We start from the raw sequence: 22039 nt of genomic DNA on the forward strand, positions 1-22039 counted from the left end.
CTCCAATTAAATATGCCAGCTCTGTACCGTATGACAGATATTGCCCAGGTTTTTATAGCCAGTGCTGTGTTTTTGCCATTTAGCTTTGCCCTATTATTTTCAATATTATTTTGATTGATTTTTATTGTTATTTTTAAGTCATTAACTGTAAATGGTTCTTTACATCTAGATTTAATGAACTGTCTCAATCGTAGACTCAGTTCTCTAAAATAGTGTTTGTTTTCTGCCAGGCAAACAGAACATTTTCAGACATTGAAAAGCTACAGCTTCTTGCAAAAGAGTGGTTAAATACGTCACAGAAGATCCGTACAGTGTTACAACAGAATGAATCTCAGTATTACCTCGGACTTATGTTGAACAGTGAACATAAATGTCTCCGTCGGTACGATGATTTGGCATACAATACTTCTGGATATAGACCCGCTGATAAAATCAAGTAAGAACAGACAAAACGCACAATCTGTATCTCGCATGGATTAAAGGATAGATCTCTTTATTTTTAAGCCCCGTTTGTATGAAGAAAACTTGTCGCGGGTGGAAGGGTTAGGGTGAATTTCCACTTTCAAGTAATTTCTCCGTGCGTCAGGTTTTTTTCCATGCAGTGACGCGTAATTTTTACGTGCCACGTGCGTAAAATTTACGTTCGCAAGTAAAATGGAGGCAATGCATGAATGGTCGCTTGTTAGCGTAAAAGTTGAACCTCGCTCAACGTGTCGTTTACGCTCAGCACTTTTTATCTTGCGTCTATTTGATTTACGTGATTAACAAGTTATGTGCGTTAACGTGCGTATCAAAAAACGCGTCAGTGGAAATCAACCTTTACGCACGTAAATGAAATAGAGACAATGTATGGACTGAGGTCACGCGTGTACGTAAAAGTTGAGTTTCGCTTATGTTTACGCGTGGCCTTTCATACATTGCCTACTTGGCCGGAATAAAACAAAAGAAATCCTCTTGAGGCTCAGTAATGAAAAATACATTTCTTCTTCCCCCCCTCCCCCCCTCAAGCCTCGCAGCCAGGTACGAATTTTAATGTCTCGGAATTGGTCTATTAATTGCTTTATAATTTGTATGTGTAATCAAATGGTGACGAGTGAAATAAGAGAATAATTCACGTTCCATCTGAGTTGTAAATATCATCCCTGGGGATTAATTAATGATATGCAAATGAGTATATATACTAGGAAACACTGGCACGCATTGTCCCATTCACTTCACTTTGTCCGACACGAAGGGCGATTGGCGACCCTCCCACCCTTTCCAGCGAGTAAGTCGGGTTCCAGATTACCTGTATTCGATTCAGTCTGTCTTGGGCTTGTTCCAGGTCAGATTGATTCCCAGTACCTTATTATAATGTCATGAATAACAATACCCAGGGATGAATATTATACAATTTTACGCCAGTATGAATTTTGATATATCGAAAATGGTCTATTGCCGTTTGTCCCTAGGGAATACCAAAGCCAAGGTCTTGATGAGCTGTTGACCAGGAGTTGTGATAACACCAACCCTTTGATCAAGCAGCTGGATGCTATTGATAACGTGGCACGCATGTGGCTGGAGATGGCGTCGCAACTTGATCTTAATATTTTTAAAGGCTTCAAGGACGAGCAATCGTTGGTAAATTTTGCACTGAATATCAACAACTCAAAGGCAGGAGACACCTCTAAAGTTGTTGCAGGTTAGTTTGGCATCTTAGGTTGCGTGCAAACAGACGCAACAACTCCCAACATTGTTGCGCCAACAATGTTGAGAGTTGTTGCGTGCGAGTTGGCAGTGGTGTGCAAACGGATGCAACAACTCCCAATAATGTTGGGACCTGCAGTGCATCGTGGGAAGGATACAACCCATAAGTCTTTGTAAACCATGCGTAATGAGCGTGCGTGGCCCCAACGATGTTGGAAGAGCTGTGCAAACGGATCCAACATTGTTGCCGTACGCTTCGGCGATCACGGAACAAAAGAAATGTTGGGAGTTGTTGGCTGAAAAGTTTGACCGGTTTCAAACTCTGCGCAACAATACGCAACAACATCCAACAACATGCAACAGGGTGTGCAAATGGAAGCAACATGTAACATCCAACAATGTTGGGAGTTGTTGGCCAACAATGTTGCGTCCGTTTGCACGGGGCTTTATGGATAAATTGACCATCACGTGGTTTTAAGCTTTATAAACCTGGAACTCTTAATATAGTCAGGGTTCGTACGAGTCATGGAATTGAAGAATTTCATTTTCCAGGCCTGGAAAGTCATGGAATTGAATGGTCGGTTTTTGAAAGTTCTTTGAAATTGTAATGTTGTAACGTTTTGCGTAAACGAAGTCCCAGGGCAGTAGAGTTGAAAAGAATACCCACGCACAAAGAGTGCTAAGGCAAAGAATTTTGTTTACTTGGTGGTGAAATTTGCTGGTCTGGCGTAATCATGCATAAGGGCCATTTACATTCAACTTCTTTCTTACAGGGATCGTGTTCCTGAATATCCGTGTGAACGCTAGTTTACCAGCTCACGTCAAGTACAAAATTCGTATGAACTCGTCTTATTTTACACCCGCTACTGACAGCATCCGGGATCCTTACTGGATGCCGGGCCCGCAGAGTTGGAATCAGCGGTATTATGACTTGGGCTTCACGTGGTTACAAGATCAGATTGAGAGAGCTATTGTTGATTTGCACGCTGGACGAGATGTTGTTAAACCTGCAGTCTACCTTCATGAGATGCCCTATCCGTGTTACGTCAGAGACAAGTAAGGCCTGTTAAAACAGGTTTTCAGTAGGTTGTATTATGTATCCAAAGTATGGATGAATGAACCTTGAGATATCTCCAGCCACTTGCCCAAAAACGTTGTATCCCTTTCCTGTTCAAACATGTACCCTTCTATATAGCTAGACGAAGACTTTTTTTATGACGAGGTGGCTGTTTTAAAGAGTAACCTAGCTGCATAACTGCTCTTGTTGTCTGTTGGTCTCAGTTTGATACTTTGCTTTTTTTTGATAACTAAAGAAACTTCTGATACCCTTCTCCCCTCATGTATCGCTTACGTTCCGAAATTACGGACTTCAAGATGCAACGACGAGGACAGCAACGAGAACGTAAAAAAAGCAATAGGTTTTATAAGCAAAACAACAACTTTGCAAGTGCATCACGCTTGTTTGTACACTTCTTTGCCCGTTTTTGCACGACTACGACGTGAAAATGCCTAATTTCGCGAACTCAGCTCCAGGAGGCTTCACCTACATTTGACAAAGTAAGTGGGTAGGAGTAGTTGCGATAACAACTGAAGGAACGCAAATCCACTTTTTAAGCGACGTTCTCGTTGCCTTCGCGTCGTTGGATCTTTAGCTTTAGCTTTAGCATCGACGACGGCAACTGCAGCGAAAACGTCAGTTTCAAAATGAATTCCTGTTTTTTCAATCTTTTTCGCGTTTATTCCAATTTGCCGAAAATGGCAAGTGTAGGCGAATTTCCCTGGAGTTGATTTCTCAGAGAAAAAGAGATTCGTCGTCGCTTGTCTACGTGCTCCATAAAACTTGCAATTAGGCATTTTCAAATCGTAGTCGTGCAAGGACGGTAAAGAGATGTACAAAAAAGCGTGAAAAAAACCCCTTTTTTGACGTCCTCTTTGCCGTCGCCGTCGTCGTTGCTAAAGCTCCCTATTATCTGCGGCAGGAGCGTTTCATGAATGTCTTGTTCTCCCACAGCTTCATGTTCATCATTGAGCACATGATGCCTTTGTGTATGACAGTATCATGGATCTACACGGTAGCGCTCGCTGTACAGGCCATAGTCTACGAGAAAGAACAGCGTCTTAAGGAGGTCATGAAGATGATGGGTCTTTCGAATGCCGTGCACTGGGTGGCATGGTTCATAACCTCACTTGTAGTCATGTCTATCACTGTTACACTGCTGGTTATCATTCTGAAGGTGAGTGAAATCACTTAATATCTATATCAAGATTCTCTCTAGTAACAGTGAGGGTAAATGAGACTTTTTCCCGAAATGTTTGAGAGCTAACCAGTCTGTCTTGACTGAGGACGCAAGATCACGAAGTGACATTCGCTTTTTGAACTGGGTCAGGTGAAAACGAGGCTGTATATTACTTGGACTTGGCCGAAAGTCCAAGGTTTCCTTATTTCCGTGTCTTTCTCCAACGCAAGGCAAACGTAACCTCTTTGACTTCTACTTTTGTTGCGATTAGACATTTTCTCGTCACCTTGTAACAAAAGAGGGCTATTTATACAAGGAAAAATAAGACGCGTCTTTCATTAGACGCGTCCTAAATAAGACTCAAACTATCTCGTAGAAATGGCGCATTAAGACGGATTTTAGCTAAGAAGCGTCTTATCGAAGAACAGGTGTCAGGAGCTGTTCTTAGATAAGACGCATCTTAGCTAAATTTCAAACGAAATGTGTCATATATACTACCGGATAGTTTGCCTCTTATTTAGGACGCGTCTTGTAAAAGACGGGTGTTATTTTTCCTCGTATAAACGGTCCAATTATAACATTTTATTAAGGAATAACTTAGTGGGGCGTGGCTCCCAATAAAAACAACAGAGTAGCGATAATTAACAATTTTCCCATTTTATTCTCCACAGTATGGCAAGGTGTTATATTACAGCGATCCGCTCGTGGTGTGGGTATTCCTCATGGCTTTTGCAGTGGTGACCATAGTTTTTTGTTTCCTTATCTCCGTGTTCTTCTCCAAAGCCAAGCTGGCCTCAGCTTGTGGGGGAATCATTTACTTTCTCACCTACCTCCCCTACGTTTTTATCTCCATCCGAGAGGAGGCTGGGTTCGTCAATGTAAAGGCAAGGGAGAAAATCGCCGCCAGTCTCCTCTCTACCTCTGCGTTCGGACTGGGAGCGAGATATTTTGCCATTTATGAGGAACAGGGGGTCGGAGTGCAGTGGTCCAACCTTGGCAAGAGTCCCGTATGTATTAACGTCATAAACTGAAGATACCTAAATGTTCTTGCTGTCTTTTATACCGTTTTGCGTTTTTTGTGATTTATTTTGGTTCATTCTGTACTTCGTGCTAGTGCGATTTGTATTTAGTGTTTTAGTGTTGAAAAACCAAACCTAACCAGAGTTTTGGCCGACAGCCCTTGAAATCAGTCATAACTAGGGTGAATTCAGCGGTTGTTTTGCGCGCTTTAGTTCAGTTAAAAAGGCCCTTAACTTCTTATTACGGTGTATAATAGAGTATAATCTATTTATAACAATTAAGTAAACCTTATAACGACATTGTAAAGTATATTAGTGCCTTGTTTATTGTGAAAGTCTGCTTAGCAGCTTTAGATAGTTTAAGGCATACAACTGAAACGATAAAAGCCGAATAATCCAAATCAAGGATAATACATAACACTTGGTAGAGATAGCTATTTGTAAGCATGGCTGAGGTGAACTGGGATCTACTGAGAAACAAATCCGGAGAGCGGGCTTTGAACTCGGCACCTCCGTGTATGAGTCCCACGAGCTGCTAGTATACAATGTCCCCTCTGTATCGTCTCAAATCTAATTCGCGTTCTACTGTAGGTCAAGGGTGACGAGTTCAACCTGCTCACAGTACTGTACTGTATGATGATGGACACATTTATTTACGCCATCCTGGTCTGGTATATTGAGGCTGTTCATCCGGGATCTTACGGTCTGCCCCGCCCCTGGTACTTCGTCTGTCAGCCTTCATACTGGTTTGGCCATAACACGCAGGCGTGCCCAAAGATGAGCCGCAGTACGTTCCAGATGATGACAGCGGATGAATTGGAGGATGCGCCGCAGGTGCAAGGCCTACTAGCGTACGAGCGCGAGCCGATTCACCTGACACTGGGCGTAACTATCGAGAATCTTGTCAAGGTACCCGGCCAGAGTGTTCATGAAATTGCGTTATAGTTTTTGGCAAGCTGTGTCAAGGCCATGTCGCTTGTTGGAATTTTACTCTAAATTTCAGGGCCTCTTTGTTGTTCAAGCTAACTCTATGTTCTCGCTTCGCACTATCACGAGTTATGAATCTTGTTTGGCCTGTCAACACTTTTTTCATATCGGACTAATCACAAGCTGCGTAAGAGACTAGCCAATCAAAAACGCCGACATATGGCCTTGCGATTCTGCGGGATTCGTACACGATATTGTTCACTAATTTGCAGACGCTCTATACAGGGGTTTCCTGACGCAGGCTAATGAAAGAATTAACTTTTATGAATTTCTGAACGTCTGTTTCTGGCAGGTTTACAAAGAGGGAAAGAAACTGGCCGTGGATGGATTAACACTGAACTTGTATGAGGGACAAATCACGTCGTTTCTTGGTCATAATGGAGCTGGAAAGACGACTACCATGTCCATTCTAACAGGCCTGTTTCCACCTACCGCTGGCACGGCGTATATCTACGGTCATGATATCCGTATGGACATGGATAAGATTCGACGCAGTCTGGGAATGTGTCCACAACATAATGTGTTATTTGACAGGTTGGTTCTTTATTTAATGTTGCGCATTTAGTGAAATTTTATTCTCTCGAAGGACAATAGAGTCAATATCTGCCTTCGAGTTGGAAGGGCAAAGAGAGTGGTGAGGCGATATGCGATTGCTATAGCATTCAAGTAGTGAAGCCTTTTCTGTTAACGCTTTTTAATTGACTCTTCTCTATCTTCTTTGTCTCACCTTTGAATATCCTTTGGATTATTAGAATGACTGTAGATGAGCATTTGTGGTTCTACGCGCGAATGAAAGGGATGCCTGAGAGAGAGGTCAAGAGGGAAATGGATCAGTAAGTTGTCTTAACTGTGTTGTTAGGGACCTTAGGGTAATATTACACTGGACGATTTGTAACGACGATTTTAAGTGCAATACAGCGTTGCAACATTGTTGTGACATTGTTTCGCATAGTTCCAACATTTATCCAACATCGCAACGCTGTGTTGGTCGTGAAAACTTCACCCAAAAAGTAAATTTGTGCTGTTTCATACTTCATCTCATTTATTCCAACTCTTTTAATCTGAAATGAAATGTGAAATGTTGGCGATTTTTTCTGGAGTTGAATTCTAAAGGACTGTATCTAAGTTCATAAAAACAAAAACAAAACTGTTGTCTTGTGTTCATGTCCTCCAGGAAACGTGAAGTTAGAGAGTTTCAAGTCGTAGTCGTGCAACGACGGCAAAGCAATGTACAAAAAAGCGTGATGCACGTGCAAAGTTTTTATTTTGCTTATCTAAATCTTTTACTTGTTTGCCGTTCTCGTTGCCATCGGCATCGTCGTTGCGTAAGCTGCCTAGTATATTTCGTTAAACTTGTTACCCGGCAAGGACCAAGAAAAGATGAAGACATCACTCTTCAAACACGGAAAGAAATACACATTCCAGATGAATTACTCGTTTAAAGCTTTTTTCTGTGAAGGAAAGAGGACAAAGTTTGTATAGAAAATCTTAATTACCTGTAGTTCAGACTCTATTCTGCAAAAAGGTCTCTCAAAATACACCCTAAACCCACCTCGTGTGAGGGAACATTGCGCCACAGTAGGAGTGGAAGAGCTAAACATACCCTCCTTTTTTTCCAAAAAGGCTCGTAATGGATGTAGGACTACCCACAAAAAGACACTGCGCAGTGGAAACGTTGAGTGGGGGTATGAAAAGGAAGCTTTCTGTAGCAATGGCCTTCGCTGCTGGATCACGAACTGTTATTCTTGATGAGCCCACTGCCGGTGTGGACCCTTATGCCAGAAGAGCCATATGGGACCTCCTTATCAAGTACAAGAAAGGTAGATGTAACTACTGTTTATTAAACCGTTCTCGGGTTAAATCAGCATTCAACCTACTAGGGGCTAGTACCCTAGTTTAAGCTGAGAACAGATTTTACCCACAACATAAACCGTAAATCCTCTATTACTTTATTATTCCACCACAGGTCGAACTATCTTGCTTTCCACACACTTCATGGACGAGGCTGATTTGCTAGGAGACCGCATTGCCATTGTCTCTAACGGAAAGCTCCGTTGTGTGGGCTCATCGCTTTTCTTGAAAAGTCACTTTGGAGATGGCTATCACCTCACCCTGGTAAAGAAACGAGAAAGAACCCCCCAGGGGTCCATGGTTAGTGTTCACATGTCACCGCAAGAGTCTAGACGGGGCTTGGAGACGAGTGTGACGTCAGCTAGTGACAATACCCTTCAGCCTGGTAAGTGAAAGAATGATGAGGAATTTGGGTTGTTTATAGCACTAGACCAGCGACCTGTTAAGTCAAGGTTAGTCCAGTTACCATTACTATGTTATTTGGGTTGATTTGAAATTTGGCTGCGAGCCATAACGTTTACCAGAAAAGAAGTCGCACTAAAAACAGGTCAGTTCAGTTTGCAGTTATCAGGTGTTAGAGGTAAACTAAACTCCATCCAAACCCTGAGTGACTGACAGTTCTGAAATGTTTCGTTCTACAGAACCCCAGAACAGCAGTGAGGATCATGTTAAGCAGGTATCCACCTTTATCAGATCTCACGTGCCAGCCGCCAGGCTCGAGCAGAACACATTACAGGAACTCACATTCGTGCTTCCAGACAACTCCGTGAAACGTGGTGGCTTTGAAATCTTCTTTAGTGATCTGGAGCAGAAGCAAAGTGAACTTGGAATTGACAGTTTTGGGTTGGCAGATACCGCTCTCGAGGAGGTAAGCGAGGGTGGGGGAGAAACCTTTTAACACTTGCTATAGGTTATTTGAACGAAGTCTAACTTAAACGGGCTATGTTACAGCTGTCTAATTCATTTTTCAAGTTAGATGATTATGCTAATTATTGGAACTGTTTCGTTAAGGAGCTTGAGAAATTACTTTTTAATGAATAAATCACAGCTTCGTGTCAAGCCAATATGTCCCCTAAACATTCCCCGATACAGTCCTCTGTGACTGGTGTGGTTATAATTACATTTCCACCCTGCCCGCCATAGAGCCTCCAGTAGCTCGGTGGTTAGAGCTTCCGAACTGGAACTCGGAGGGTTGAGTTCGATTCTCACTCGGAGCGCGGAATTTTTTCTGAGCTTTCTGGTGTTAGAAATCGCCTTCTTCCAAATTATACTAAACGTTACAATCAGTGGTGTTCGCAAATTCCCTCTCAAGCTTTGATAAAACGGAAATGCACAGTATACACAAGATGACATTCTACAAGGTAAGGGTGTGAAGAGAGCACTCGCGCACGTCCCGCTAATGTGGCCCGGATTCGAATTCCTAAAGTGATACCATTTGTGGGTAGAGTTTGTTGTTGGTTTTCGTCCTTGTGCCCATGTGTTTTTTCTGCGAATAATTTGGTTTTTGCGTTCCCCCAGAAAAGAGCATTAGCCATTCCAAATTCCGAGTGGTATTGGGAAATGGTAGACGAAGAGCTACTATTTGAATATGCTACCATCATTCAAAGTCATTTATTTATTATTTTTTATTACAAGACAAAATGTGGATATTATGACTTAAGGTATAGCAGCGACATTTTAGGTGTAATGGAAATTGAGATTTATAAAAAAAATAGTACTGAAGTTAAGAATATTTTATCCAGAGTTGCACGATAGTTAACATGTTATATATACTTTCTCATGTCCTCATCTTGCCTTCTGGTTGTGTATTCTCCAGGTTTTTCTTAAAGTAACTGACGTTTCTTCTCGAGAGGATTCGGGTAGGTTATGCTCCAAAGAGATTTTTTCTGTGTTACTAATAATAGGTCTCTGTTTTACATGCACTTCACTTTGAGTTTAGTTCTAAAAACTGTACTGCGTGCTTTAATGCTTTTAGTAAAGTTTTGAACGTTTTGGTTCATGCATGTCACACTTTCACCATGTTCGTGAGACCATCGTCAACGTATCATTCGAACTTCTTATTTGCAATTGGTAATTTTTATTAAATAAATATACATTGCAAGATTTCAAGTGTAATTTTTCCTTTTGTTATCTCTGCATCAAATAGATGTACTCAATTCAACGAACTCTGACAACTGTTCGAACCCCGAGGAGTCCACAAGCACTGGAAACAGCTTTGACCATGCAGGGATTGGTGACGAATGGGACTCGGATTTACCTGGCGGGGGAGAAATGGAACTAGGAGACATGTCAGGAATTCGATACGACGCAAGAGAACAGCTGTTAAGTCCAGAAATACAAGAAGAAGCCAGCTCTCATTATGGTCAGTGAAGACACACTGAGCATACATTTTGTTGTTTGGTTCGCTAACATTAAACTGATGTAGTCTTTGATATCTTGCTCGTTAAATGTCGTTAGAATTCTTTAAAATTCATATTTTTTACATTGTTGAGTCCTTTACACAATGGTTTTTTAAAACTGTTTATTTTGCTGTCCCAGGTACTTAAAAATGCGAACACTTGTGTAGTATCAATCGGTGTACAAACCCTTTTAAAACATTAAAGGGTAAACAAATGATATCTTTTCAGTTTTACACCCGTTATTCTAAAATGATCAGACTCCATTATATAAAAGCCCCAGTTATTATTTTCCTAAAATTTCCTTGTTTTATCGGAGTTCCACTCAACTAGTGTGATGTGTTAAAATGTTTACAGTATGAATAATACGATTATTATTTAGAATACAGTTAGATGCAAGTGCTCTGGTCATAAATGAAGAGAAAAAAACGCACCATCTATTTTGGATGATGATAATAGTAATTTCTGTTATCAGTGAGTGCAATCAAAAGTGTGTTAGCAGACAGCGAAATTGATGTAATATTCTTTTTTGTTGCTTTATTTCAGCCGATCAAACACCATTAAACACAGCATTCCAAGGAGTTGGTACTCGCACAGTGAGCGGCGCCAGCCTCAAATTCCAGCAGTTCTATGCTCTTCTTGTGAAACGATTCCATTATGCGCGTCGGAACTTTAAACAAGTTATTTCTCAGATTCTTCTGCCCGCCATTTTCATCACCATTGCCATGACAATGGCTCTGTCATTTCCAAAAACCCCGGATCAACCTCCTCTGGAACTAACCCCGTCTATGTTTCCGCGGCCAAATTACATTCCGTTTGCAAACGAGGCTAAAGGAGTTAACCAGTTGGCGTCGCGCTTGGACAAAACACTAACCCTCCTCTCTGGGGTGGGGGCGACGTGTTGTCTGCGATCAATAAATCTGACAGTTAAAGAAAGCTTGGCAAGGAGACCTTCTAAAGAGGAACTGGGACAGATGTTCGACAAGTCATGTTCAGCTTCCATAGACCAAGTATCCGATGAGTATTTCAAACCTTCAAATCTTCACTTGTCTTATATCTACACTAATAATGGCTCAAACATTTCTCATTCAGTCACGCACAAGGATACCGGGAGGGGGTGCCGGTGTTCACAGAACAAGACAGCTTATGTATGCGACAGGGGGGCAGCCGGATCGCACCCAAAGGAACTTGTTACCATAACACTGGACACGCTACAGAATATTACGGGAAGAAATATTTCAAAGTATCTCCTGTATACAACTGAGACCTTCAGGCTTCACAGGTATTCATTTGTATTTTTACTGTCTGCGTAGTTGTTTAAGGTGATGTTACACGGGACGATTCGCAACGACGATTTTTAGCGAAACACAGCGTCGCAATGTTGTACCCATTCGAAACAATGTCGCAACAATGCTAGAACTCTGTGTTGCGCTAAAAATCGTTGTTGCGAATCGTCTAGTGTGACATCACCTTTAGATTTAAGGACGAGGACGAGATTTGAGTTGAACCTTTTTTTTCGCGTATTCTCAAAAAATATACAACCTGAAAAGTTTCGTTGTACTTTTTTCACCATAAAAGTTAGCGTGTTTATTTGTATAGAAGGAAGTTAAACTCTTTCCCGATCGCAAAATGATAAAACTTCAAACATTTGATAACTTTAGGCTTAGATACAAATATCCGGATATTTTCAAAGATATTTAGACGATTTTGAGATATTTAGAAATCTCATAATATTTAGGAAAAAAATTATGATATTTAGAATTTTGTTACGAAAAAGTACTGAAATCATGTTTTTCTAGGAAGCTACTTCAATGCTAATTGGGCAGTGAAAGAAGTGAAAGAAATTCAAATAAATCTCCACATATGGGCCTGTTGTAATCAGATTCAGTAATATTCTCCATTTATAATACATGCAATGTGGCTAATGTTCAACAAAATGGCTGAAATTTGTGTCGCCATGTTAGATGACTGGCTATTTTTTTGTGTTGTTACTGTAATATTTATGAAATGAAGCCAGATATTTTTTGGGATATTTAGAACATTTTCGAGATATTTAGAAAAAATTTTTGAGATATTTACCAAAAAATCGGGAATTTCCGAAAACAAATTCAGGCGATTTTTCGTGATATTTGTATCTAGGCCTAGATAACTTATTTCCGTCACTATGACATTTCCACTAAAACTCGTAGTAGTTTGAAGACCGCGTTTTTCCCGCCAAAATGACGCTGGTTCACGCGCACACACTTCTTAGTATTTGGAAAATCTCGTTCTCGTAGTTAACTTCGTCTGACGTTTTTTTGACGAATCGTTTTTTCCCAGGTACGGCTCTCTTTCGTTTGGCGAGGTTGTCAGCTGGGTACCGCAGAAGTTAGATAAAGTTAAAATAGCGTCTGTTAGAAGACTGGCCGTCAGAGAAGCTGTCAAGGTATGCTTCTTTTAGCGTCCCTGTAGTTTAAACTCAAATCAAACTGGTTTTTTGGACAATATGTGCCATAAAGATAGCAAGAAAGGAGGGCAGAAAACTTCTCAGAAGTAAGGACGTGTCCACAGTAACCTGGCCACAGCCCCGGAGGGGGCTCCGGGGGAGGGGGGCAAGTATGGATAGAGAGCGGGTGTACCGCCGAGGCCATCGAACTCTGACCCTGTCTAAGACAAAAACCGTTCAGTTTGCTCCCCTGTTTAAGACAAGAGACCTTATGATATGACCTTGATTCGTTTTGTTTGTCTTCAGAATTAAGTAATTTCGTGAACTGACACCATGGAAGTAGGTTTTTTGAAGGAAAAATTGTTGCAACCAGAAATGTAGATCGCTTATGCTCATGGCCAACCCTTCACTCTCTTTTAAAGGGTTTCGATCCAAAACGAAACCCTGTTTAAGACGCTAAATAGTGAAATTGTGTACAGTGTTTAAGCCTGTTAGGCCCAACAGTGATCAACATCAATTTTCTCCTGACAATATCCATAAAAGATGAAGAGAGAAGGTTATGAGAATTAATAAAATGATCACCAAAGAGAAAATGCTTCGATCTTTTATCAAATTCTCTCAACTCATTCTTTGAGGAAATGTTTGAAGATCAGTCTGGAGAATTTGTATGTGGATATTGGAGCTTAAAACTCAAGACCCGGAAAACCGTACGATGTTTAGCGGCACAATACCCATTTTCGCCAAATGTGTCTCCCTAAGGGGCAAACCCACCTCTAATAAACTGTCTCTGCAACAAATCATGTGGTGGAACTGACTCTTACCGTAAACAACTTACCAGGGTAGCAGGGAAGGAATGGAAGAGAGAGGTGTCAAGCCGTATACAAAGATAGTAGTCAATTTCCGGTCTCCATTTTTACTGCTACAGTTTTCATGGCGGACATCTCTGTCAGCAAACACCCTTAAAAATAAATAGTGAAAAAATTGTCAATGGATTTTGTGTAGTGAATTTCTAATAGCCTGTTATCGAGTTCCTTAGCATCATTATTTTCTCTATACAATCGCTGGGCTTTGGGCAACCTCCTCCCCAGGGTTCACTCCAACGCGTCTCTGCAGAGTGAGAGAGTAGGAGACGAGTAAGAGAGAGAGCCTGAAAACGAGGTTGAGCTTAGGCTTAATCTAAACTGTTTTGACCACTACAGGCCTGGTACAACAATAAAGGCTACCATGCTCTACCGACCTACTTAAATGTGATGAACAATGCAATTCTACGAGCTTCAATCTCGAAAGAGAAAGGAAATCCTGCAGCATATGGTAGGTTCAGATAATTATTGCTTTCTAAAAATAAACTACTCTGTCCGACAGACAGACTGAACTGACTAAGTGGACAGACGTGTCTGGATGGGTAAATGGATTTAAATGAAATGTTCAGACGGACCTAATGGACGGAAAGACTAACTGGATGCTTCCAAAAGGAGTTTTGGATGACTTTAGTCAAAATTTTGACACTTATATGATTCTTTATTTCTGAGCAAAGTAACCCTTGAAATAGATTTTGGTAAGGTTAGAGATAGAAAACAAGCCTTTTTAGGAAGGACGAAAACAAACATAGATATACGACTTTGGTCACTGTTTTCTCTGTTGTCACTGCTGTCACTGTTGTCATCATTGTCACCATTGTAACTGTTCTAGGTGTTGTCCCTGTTGTCACTGTTGTCACTGCTGTCCTTGTAGTCACTGTTGCTCCTGCTAACACTGTTGTCACTATTGTCACTCCTGTCATCGCGGTTGTCACTGTTGTCCCTCTTGTCGCTGTTGTCACTGTTGTCCTTGTCGCTGTTCCCACTATTGTCACTGTTCTCCCTAATATCACTGTTGTTGCTGTTGTAACTGTTGTCACTGTTGTCACCGTTCTCGCTGTTGTCACCGTTCTTACCGTTGTCACTGTTTTGACCGTTGTCACTGTTCTCACTCTTGTCACCGTTGTCACCGTTGTCACTGTTGTCACTGTTCTCACCGCTGTCACTGTTGTCACCGTTCTCACTATTATCACTGTTGTCACCGTTGTCACTGTTTTCACCGTTGTCACCACTGTCATTGTTGTCACCGTTGTCATAGTTGTCACCGTTGTCACTGTTGTCACCTTTGTCACCGTTGTCACAGTTGTCACAGTAGTTACTGTTGTCACTGGTGTCACCATTGTCACCATTCTCACTGTTGCACCGTTGTCACTGTTGTCACTGTTGACACTGTTATAACCGTTGTCACTGTTGTTACCGTTGTCACCGTTGTCACCGTTGTCACCATTGTCACTGTTGTCACTGTTGTCACTGTGAACACTGTTGTATTTGTTGTCACTGTTGTCACCGTTGTCACTGTTGTAACTGTTGTCACCGTTGTCACTGTTAACACTGTTGTCATTGTTGTAACTGTTGCCACTGTTGTCACCGTTGTCACTGTTGTCACCGTTGTCACTGTTGTCAATGTTGTCACCGTTGTCACCGCTGTCATTGTTGTCACTGTTCTCACCGTTGTCACTGTTGTCACTGTTGTCACCCTTGTAACCATTGTCAGTGTTGTCACTGTTGTCACCGTTGTCACTGTTGTCACTTTTGTCACCGTTGTCACAGTTGTCACAGTTCTCACCGTTGTCACCGTTGTCACTGTTGTCACCATTGTCACCATTGTCACTGTTGTCACCGTTGTCACTGTTGTCACTGTTGTCACAGTTGTCACCATTGTCACTGTTGTCACTGTTGTCACCGTTGTCACTGTTGTCACTGTTTTCATCTGTTGTCACTGTTGTCACCGTTGTCACCGTTGTCACTGTTGTCACCGTTGTCACTGTTGTCACCTTCTCACCTTTGAAACTGTTGTCACCATTGTCACCATTGTCACTGTTGTCACCGTTGTCACTGTTGTCACTGTTGTCACAGTTGTCACCATTGTCACCGTTGTCACTGTTGTCACCATTGTCACTGTTGTCACCGTTGTCACTGTTGTCACTGTTGTCACAGTTGTCACCATTGTCACTGTTGTCACTGTTTTCATCTGTTGTCACTGTTGTCACCGTTGTCACCGTTGTCACTGTTGTCACCGTTGTCACTGTTGTCACCTTCTCACCTTTGAAACTGTTGTCACCATTGTCACTGTTGTCACTGTTGTAACCGCTGTCATTGTTGTCACTGTTGTCACCGGTGTCACTGTTGTAACTGTTGTCACCCTTGTAACCATTGTCAGTGTTGTCACTGTTCTCACTGTTGTCACTGTTGTCACTTTTGTCACCGTTGTCACAGTTGTCACAGTTGTCACCGTTGTCACCATTGTCACTGTTGTCACCATTGTCATAGTTTTCACCGTTGTCACCGTTGTCGCCGTTGTCACCGTTGTCATAGTTGTCACCGTTGTCACTATTGTCACTGTTGTCACCTTTGTCACCGTTGTCACAGTTGTCACAGTAGTTACTGTTGTCACTGGTGTCACTATTGTCACCATTGTCACTGTTGCACCGTTGTCACTGTTGTCACTGTTGTCACAGTTGTCACCATTGTCACTGTTGTCACTGTTGTCATCTGTTGTCACTGTTGTCACCGTTGTCACCATTGTCACCGTTGTCACTGTTGTCACCGTTTTTCACTGTTGTCACCATCTCACCGTTGTGACTGTTGTCACCATTGTCACTGTTGTCACTGTTGTCACCACTGGCATTGTTGTCACTGTTCTCACCGTTGTCACTGTTGTAACTGTTGTCACCCTTGTAACCATTGTCAGTGTTGTCACTGTTGTCACTGTTGTCACCATTGTCACTTTTGTCACCGTTGTCACAGTTGTCACAGTTGTCACCGTTGTCACCATTGTCACTGTTGTCACCTTTGTCATAGTTGTCACCGTTGTCGCCGTTGTCACCGTTGTCATAGTTGTCACCGTTGTCACTATTGTCACTGTTGTCACCTTTGTCACCGTTGTCACAGTTGTCACAGTAGTTACTGTTGTCACTGGTGTCACCATTGTCACAATTGTCACTGTTGCACCGTTGTCACTGTTGTCACTGTTGTCACTGTTATTACCGTTGTCACTGTCGTTACCATTGTCACCGTTGTCACCATTGTCACTGTTGTCACTGTTGTGACCGTTGTCACTTTTGTCACCGTTGTCACAGTTGTCACAGTTGTCACAGTTGTCACCATTGTCACCGTTGCCACTGTTGTCACCATTGTCACTGTTGTCACCGTTGTCACTGTTGTCACAGTTGTCACCATTGTCACTGTTGTCACTGTTGTTATCTGTTGTCACTGTTGTCACCGTTGTCACCGTTGTCACTGTTGTCACCATTGTCACTGTTGTCACCTTCTCACCTTTGTGACTGTTGTCACCATTGTCACTGTTGTCACTGTTGTAACCGCTGTCATTGTTGTCACTGTTCTCACCGTTGTCACTGTTGTCACTGTTGTCACCCTTGTAACCATTGTCAGTGTTGTCACTGTTGTCACCGTTGTCACTGTTGTCACCGTTGTCACCGTTGTCACAGTTGTCACAGTTCTCACCGTTGTCACCGTTGTCACTGTTGTCACTATTGTCATCATTGTCACTGTTGTCACCGTTGTCACTGTTGTCACTGTTGTCACAGTTGTCACCATTGTCACTGTTGTCACCGTTGTCACTGTTGTCACTTTTGTCACCGTTGTCACCGTTGTCACTGTTTTTACTGTTGTCACTGTTGTCACCGTTGTCACCAATGTCACTGTTGTCACTGTTGTCACTGTTGTCACTGTTGTCACAGCTGTCACTGTTGTCACCGCTGTCACCATTGTCACTGTTGTCACCGTTGTTACCATTGTCACTGTTATTACTGTTGTCACCGTTGTCGCCGGTGTCACCTTTCTCAATGTTGTCACCGTTGTCACTGTTGTCACTGTTGGCACCGCTGTTACCATTGTCACAGTTGTCACTGTTGTCACCATTGTCACCATTGTCACTGTTGTCACCGTTGTCACTGTTGTCACCATTGTCACCATTGTCACTGTTGTCACAGTTGTCACCATTGTCACTTTTGTCACCATTGTCACCATTGTCACTGTTGTCACCGTTGTCACTGTTGTCACAGTTGTCACCATTGTCACTGTTGTCACTGTTGTCACCGTTGTCACTTTTGTCACCGTTGTCACAGTTGTCACAGTTGTCACAGTTGTCACCATTGTCACCGTTGTCACTGTTGTCACCATTGTCACTGTTGTCACCGTTGTCACTGTTGTCACTGTTGTCACAGTTGTCACCATTGGCACTGTTGTCACTGTTGTCATCTGTTGTCACTGTTGTCACCGTTGTCAGCGTTGTCACTGATGTCAACGTTGTCACTGTTGTCACCTTCTCACCTTTGTGACTGTTGTCACCATTGCCACTGTTGTCACTGTTGTAACCGCTGTCATTGTTGTCACTGTTCTCACCGGTGTCACTGTTGTAACTGTTGTCACCCTTGTAACCATTGTCAGTGTTGTCACTGTTGTCATTGTTGTCACTGTTGTCACTTTTGTCACCGTTGTCACAGTTGTCACAGTTGTCACCGTTGTCACCATTGTCACTGTTGTCACTATTGTCATAGTTGTCACCGTTGTCGCCGTTGTCACCGTTGTCATAGTTGTCACCGTTGTCACTATTGTCACTGTTGTCACCTTTGTCACCGTTGTCACAGTTGTCACAGTAGTTACTGTTGTCACTGGTGTCACTATTGTCACCATTGTCACTGTTGCACCGTTGTCACTGTTGTCACTGTTGTCACTGTTGTCACTATTTTTACCGTTTTCACTGTTGTTACCGTTGTCACCGTTGTCACCGTTGTCACTGTTGTCACTGTTGTCACTGTGAACACTGTTGTATTTGTTGTCACCGTTGTCACTGTTGTCACTTTTGTCACCGTTGTCACAGTTGTCACAGTTCTCACCGTTGTCACCGTTGTCACCGTTGTCACTGTTGTCACCATTGTCATCATTGTCACTTGTCATCTGTTGTCACTGTTGTCACCGTTGTCACCGTTGTCACTGTGGTCACCGTTGTCACTGTTGTCTCCTTCTCACCTTTGAAACTGTTGTCACCATTGTCACTGTTGTCACTGTTGTAACCGCTGTCATTGTTGTCACTGTTGTCACCGGTGTCACTGTTGTAACTGTTGTCACCCTTGTAACCATTGTCAGTGTTCTCACTGTTCTCACTGTTGTCACTGTTGTCACTTTTGTCACCGTTGTCACAGTTGTCACAGTTGTCACCGTTGTCACCATTGTCACTGTTGTCACCATTGTCATAGTTTTCACCGTTGTCACCGTTGTCGCCGTTGTCACCGTTGTCATAGTTCTCACAGTTGTCACTATTGTCACTGTTGTCACCTTTGTCACCGTTGTCACAGTTGTCACAGTAGTTACTGTTGTCACTGGTGTCACTATTGTCACCATTGTCACTGTTGCACCGTTGTCACTGTTGTCACTGTTGTCACAGTTGTCACCATTGTCACTGTTGTCACTGTTGTCATCTGTTGTCACTGTTGTCACCGTTGTCACCGTTGTCACCGTTGTCACTGTTGTCACTGTTGTCACCGTTTTTCACTGTTGTCACCTTCTCACCGTTGTGACTGTTGTCACCATTGTCACTGTTGTCACTGTTGTCACCGCTGTCATTGTTGTCACTGTTCTCACCGTTGTCACTGTTGTAACTGTTGTCACCCTTGTAACCATTGTCAGTGTTGTCACTGTTGTCACTGTTGTCACCATTGTCACTTTTGTCACCGTTGTCACAGTTGTCACAGTTGTCACCGTTGTCACCATTGTCACTGTTGTCACCATTGTCATAGTATTCACCGTTGTCGCCGTTGTCACCGTTGTCATAGTTGTCACCGTTGTCACTATTGTCACTGTTGTCACCTTTGTCACCGTTGTCAAAGTTGTCACAGTAGTTACTGTTGTCACTGGTGTCACCATTGTCACCATTGTCACTGTTGCACCGTTGTCACTGTTGTCACTGTTGTCACTGTTGTCACTGTTATTACCGTTGTCACTGTCGTTACCTTTGTCACCGTTGTCACCATTGTCACTGTTGTCACTGTTGTCACCGTTGTCACTTTTGTCACCGTTGTCACAGTTGTCACAGTTGTCACAGTTGTCACAGTTGTCACAGTTGTCACCATTGTCACCGTTGTCACTGTTGTGACCATTGTCACTGTTGTCACCGTTGTCACTGTTGTCGCAGTTGTCACCATTGTCACTGTTGTCACTGTTGTCATCTGTTGTCACTGTTGTCACCGTTGTCACCGTTGTCACCGTTGTCACTGTTACCGTTGTCACTGTTGTCACCTTCTCACCTTTGTGACTGTTGTCACCATTGTCACTGTTGTCACTGTTGTAACCGCTGTCATTGTTGTCACTGTTCTCACCGTTGTCACTGTTGTCACTGTTGTCAGCCTTGTAACCATTGTCAGTGTTGTCACTGTTTTCACCGTTGTCACTGTTGTCACTTTTGTCACCGTTGTCACAGTTGTCACAGTTCTCACCGTTGTCACCGTTGTCACTGTTGTCACCATTGTCATCATTGTCACTGTTGTCACCGTTGTCACTGTTGTCACTGTTGTCACAGTTGTCACCATTGTCACTGTTGTCACCGTTGTCACTGTTGTCACTTTTGTCACCGTTGTCACCGTTGTCACTGTTTTTACTGTTGTCACTGTTGTCACCGTTGTCACCAATGTCACTGTTGTCACTGTTGTCACTGTTGTCACTGTTGTCACAGCTGTCACTGTTGTCACCGCTGTCACTATTGTCACTGTTGTCACCGTTGTTACCATTGTCACTGTTATTACTGTTGTCACCGTTGTCGCCGGTGTCACCTTTGTCAATGTTGTCACCGTTGTCACTGTTGTCACTGTTGGCACCGCTTTTACCATTGTCACAGTTGTCACTGTTGTCACCATTGTCACCATTGTCACTGTTGTCACCGTTGTCACTGTTGTCACCATTGTCACCATTGTCACTGTTGTCACAGTTGTCACCATTGTCACTGTTGTCACTGTTGTCACCGTTGTCACTTTTGTCACCGTTGTCACAGTTGTCACAGTTGTCATAGTTGTCATCATTGTCACCGTTGTCACTGTTGTCACCATTGTCACTGTTGTCACCGTTGTCACTGTTGTCACTGTTGTCACAGTTGTCACCATTGTCACTGTTGTCACTGTTGTCATCTGTTGTCACTGTTGTCACCGTTGTCACCGTTGTCACTGTTGTCACTGTTATCACTGTTGTCATCTTCTCACCTTTGTGACTGTTGTCACCATTGTCACTGTTGTCACTGTTGTAACCGCTGTCATTGTTGTCACTGTTCTCACCGGTGTCACTGTTGTAACTGTTGTCACCCTTGTAACCATTGTCACTGTTGTCACTGTTGTCACTTTTGTCACCGTTGTCACAGTTGTCACAGTTGTCACTGTTGTCACCATTGTCACCATTGTCACTGTTGTCACCGTTGTCACTGTTGTCACCATTGTCACCATTGTCACTGTTCTCATAGTTGTCACCGTTGTCGCCGTTGTCACCGTTGTCATAGTTGTCACCGTTGTCACTATTGTCACTGTTGTCACCTTTGTCACCGTTGTCACAGTTGTCACAGTAGTTACTGTTGTCACTGGTGTCACCATTGTCACCATTGTCACTGTTGCACTGTTGTCACTGTTGTCACTGTTGTCACTGTTATTACCGTTGTCACTGTCGTTACCATTGTCACCGTTGTCACCATTGTCACTGTTGTCACTGTTGTGACCGTTGTCACTTTTGTCACCGTTGTCACAGTTGTCACAGTTGTCACAGTTGTCACCATTGTCACCGTTGTCACCGTTGTCACCATTGTCACTGTTGTCACCGTTGTCACTGTTGTCACAGTTGTCACCATTGTCACTGTTGTCACTGTTGTTATCTGTTGTCACTGTTGTAACCGTTGTCACCGTTGTCACTGTTGTCACCATTGTCACTGTTGTCACCTTCTCACCTTTGTGACTGTTGTCACCATTGTCACTGTTGTCACTGTTGTAACCGCTGTCATTGTTGTCACTGTTCTCACCGTTGTCACTGTTGTCACTGTTGTCACCCTTGTAACCATTGTCAGTGTTGTCACTGTTGTCACCGTTGTCACTGTTGTCACCGTTGTCACCGTTGTCACAGTTGTCACAGTTCTCACCGTTGTCACCGTTGTCACTGTTGTCACCATTGTCATCATTGTCACTGTTGTCACCGTTGTCACTGTTGTCACTGTTGTCACAGTTGTCACCATTGTCACTGTTGTCACCGTTGTCACTGTTGTCACTTTTGTCACCGTTGTCACCGTTGTCACTGTTTTTACTGTTGTCACTGTTGTCACTGTTGTCACTGTTGTCACAGCTGTCACTGTTGTCACCACTGTCACCATTGTCAC

At 42.8% G+C, this 22039-nt stretch overlaps 1 protein-coding gene across 1 annotated transcript in view; it reads left to right on the forward strand.

The window, feature by feature from the left end:
* LOC140936788 (ATP-binding cassette sub-family A member 2-like) overlaps positions 1–22039 on the forward strand; it is a 46887-nt gene that overhangs the window by 2709 nt on the left and 22139 nt on the right. Inside the window, exons 5-20 of the mRNA XM_073386275.1 lie at positions 231–436; positions 1452–1681; positions 2460–2742; positions 3698–3920; positions 4595–4930; positions 5534–5851; positions 6222–6463; positions 6682–6762; positions 7553–7749; positions 7896–8165; positions 8422–8648; positions 9597–9639; positions 9927–10142; positions 10723–11458; positions 12496–12601; positions 13801–13912. Coding sequence (XP_073242376.1) covers positions 231–436; positions 1452–1681; positions 2460–2742; positions 3698–3920; positions 4595–4930; positions 5534–5851; positions 6222–6463; positions 6682–6762; positions 7553–7749; positions 7896–8165; positions 8422–8648; positions 9597–9639; positions 9927–10142; positions 10723–11458; positions 12496–12601; positions 13801–13912 — 3826 coding nt within the window. The remainder of the gene's footprint in view (positions 1–230; positions 437–1451; positions 1682–2459; positions 2743–3697; positions 3921–4594; positions 4931–5533; positions 5852–6221; positions 6464–6681; positions 6763–7552; positions 7750–7895; positions 8166–8421; positions 8649–9596; positions 9640–9926; positions 10143–10722; positions 11459–12495; positions 12602–13800; positions 13913–22039) is intronic.

The sequence above is a fragment of the Porites lutea genome, chromosome 5 (genome assembly GCF_958299795.1).
Source record: "Porites lutea chromosome 5, jaPorLute2.1, whole genome shotgun sequence".
NCBI classification, from domain to species: domain Eukaryota; kingdom Metazoa; phylum Cnidaria; class Anthozoa; order Scleractinia; family Poritidae; genus Porites; species Porites lutea.